Source organism: Elephantulus edwardii, unplaced genomic scaffold, assembly GCF_000299155.1.
Source record: "Elephantulus edwardii isolate Elephantulus edwardi_28Jun2011 unplaced genomic scaffold, EleEdw1.0 scaffold00165, whole genome shotgun sequence".
Lineage (NCBI taxonomy): Eukaryota > Metazoa > Chordata > Mammalia > Macroscelidea > Macroscelididae > Elephantulus > Elephantulus edwardii.
In genome coordinates, this window is record NW_006399915.1 from 980477 (window position 1) to 981823 (window position 1347).

Consider the following 1347-nt stretch of genomic DNA (forward strand, 5'->3'; position numbering starts at 1 on the left):
TGAAGAGGAATGTGGCATCAGGATCAGAGAGAGACTCATCATGCAGATGACACAACCTTGCCTGCTTTAAGTGAGGAGGACTTGAAGCACTTGTTGCAGAAGATCAAAGAATACAGCCTTTACTGGATTGTATCTTAGTGTTCAGAAAACAAAGATTCTTAGGACTAGACTGCTAGGTAACATCATGATAGATGGAGAAAAGACAGGTCACTATGATCATAGTCAGATCGATGACACTTAACAACAATTTCTATTAATGGTGCTCTGGTGGCTTAATCCATGGTAACTGTACTGCTAACTCAAAGGCTGCACTTCCCTGTGTTTCAAATCCACTTGTAATTCTTAGGGAGAGAAATGGGCAGTGTTCTCCTGTGTAATTCACAGCCTTGAAAACTCTATGGAACATCAGCTATGAGAATCAATTCCAAATTAATAGCAAGGAGATAAGAGAATGAGTATGAGATATATTTATAAGTTATAATAAGAAAAAATGAAAATATTTTACTGTTTTCAGAAACTAGAAGCACCATTTCTTTTTACTGGAAGTATGCTGTTATAGAGATCATGATAATGATCATAATCTAAGAGCTATAGCATAAGGTAAGATTAAAGTTTTCTAAGGAAAAAAGAAATATTTTTAAGATATTCCTTCATTCAAACATTCAATGATAATTCATTTTATGATTATTACATGAAGAGTAAGAGCTGGGTTAAATGATTAATCCGATATCAATCAGTGAATGAGGATCAGGAATAGAAGTCTTCTATAGAGTACCCACATATAAATTCATCTCTTACCAGGTGAAGTTTCTGAAGCAATACTGCAAGCTTTACACGAAGATTCCTCAGTTTGTCTTCAGTAAATTTTCTTTTTTCTTCACATTGCCTCAGATAGACTTCACTCACCTCTTTCCTTCTGGTTGCATCAGAGATAAGAGACAGCATTTTTCTCTTGAGTCTGTTTTCATATTGGACCATGCACACATTCTGGATCTAAAAACATTTTTACAAGCAGTTTTTAGATTTCTAAAATATTATTTTCTCCCTAATATCACAAAGCAATTTCATTTTCCAATTACTCCTTGATATTCCAAGTGACAACCTTGTATGTAAGTGCTAAAGATAGTATACATTTAAGACACATAGATACCCTTGAAATTACAACGTAATGGTGGCAGGAGATGCCAGGAAGGAGAGGAGTAGGAGGAAAAATTTCAGCAGCTATAATAATAAAGGGGCCCTAGTGACATAGTTATGTGTTAGGCTACTGCCAAATGAGAGGTCAAGGGTTTGGATTCACCAGATGCTTTGTGGAAAAAGACAAGGCAGTCTCTTCCTGTGTTGTTG

General features: G+C 35.6%; 1 protein-coding gene across 1 annotated transcript in view; it reads right to left on the reverse strand.

Annotated features, from left to right (window-relative positions):
• MORC1 (MORC family CW-type zinc finger 1) overlaps positions 1-1347 on the reverse strand; it is a 255866-nt gene that overhangs the window by 9297 nt on the left and 245222 nt on the right. Inside the window, exon 25 of the mRNA XM_006895351.1 lies at positions 799-993. Within this exon, the coding sequence (XP_006895413.1) occupies positions 799-993 (195 nt within the window). The remainder of the gene's footprint in view (positions 1-798; positions 994-1347) is intronic.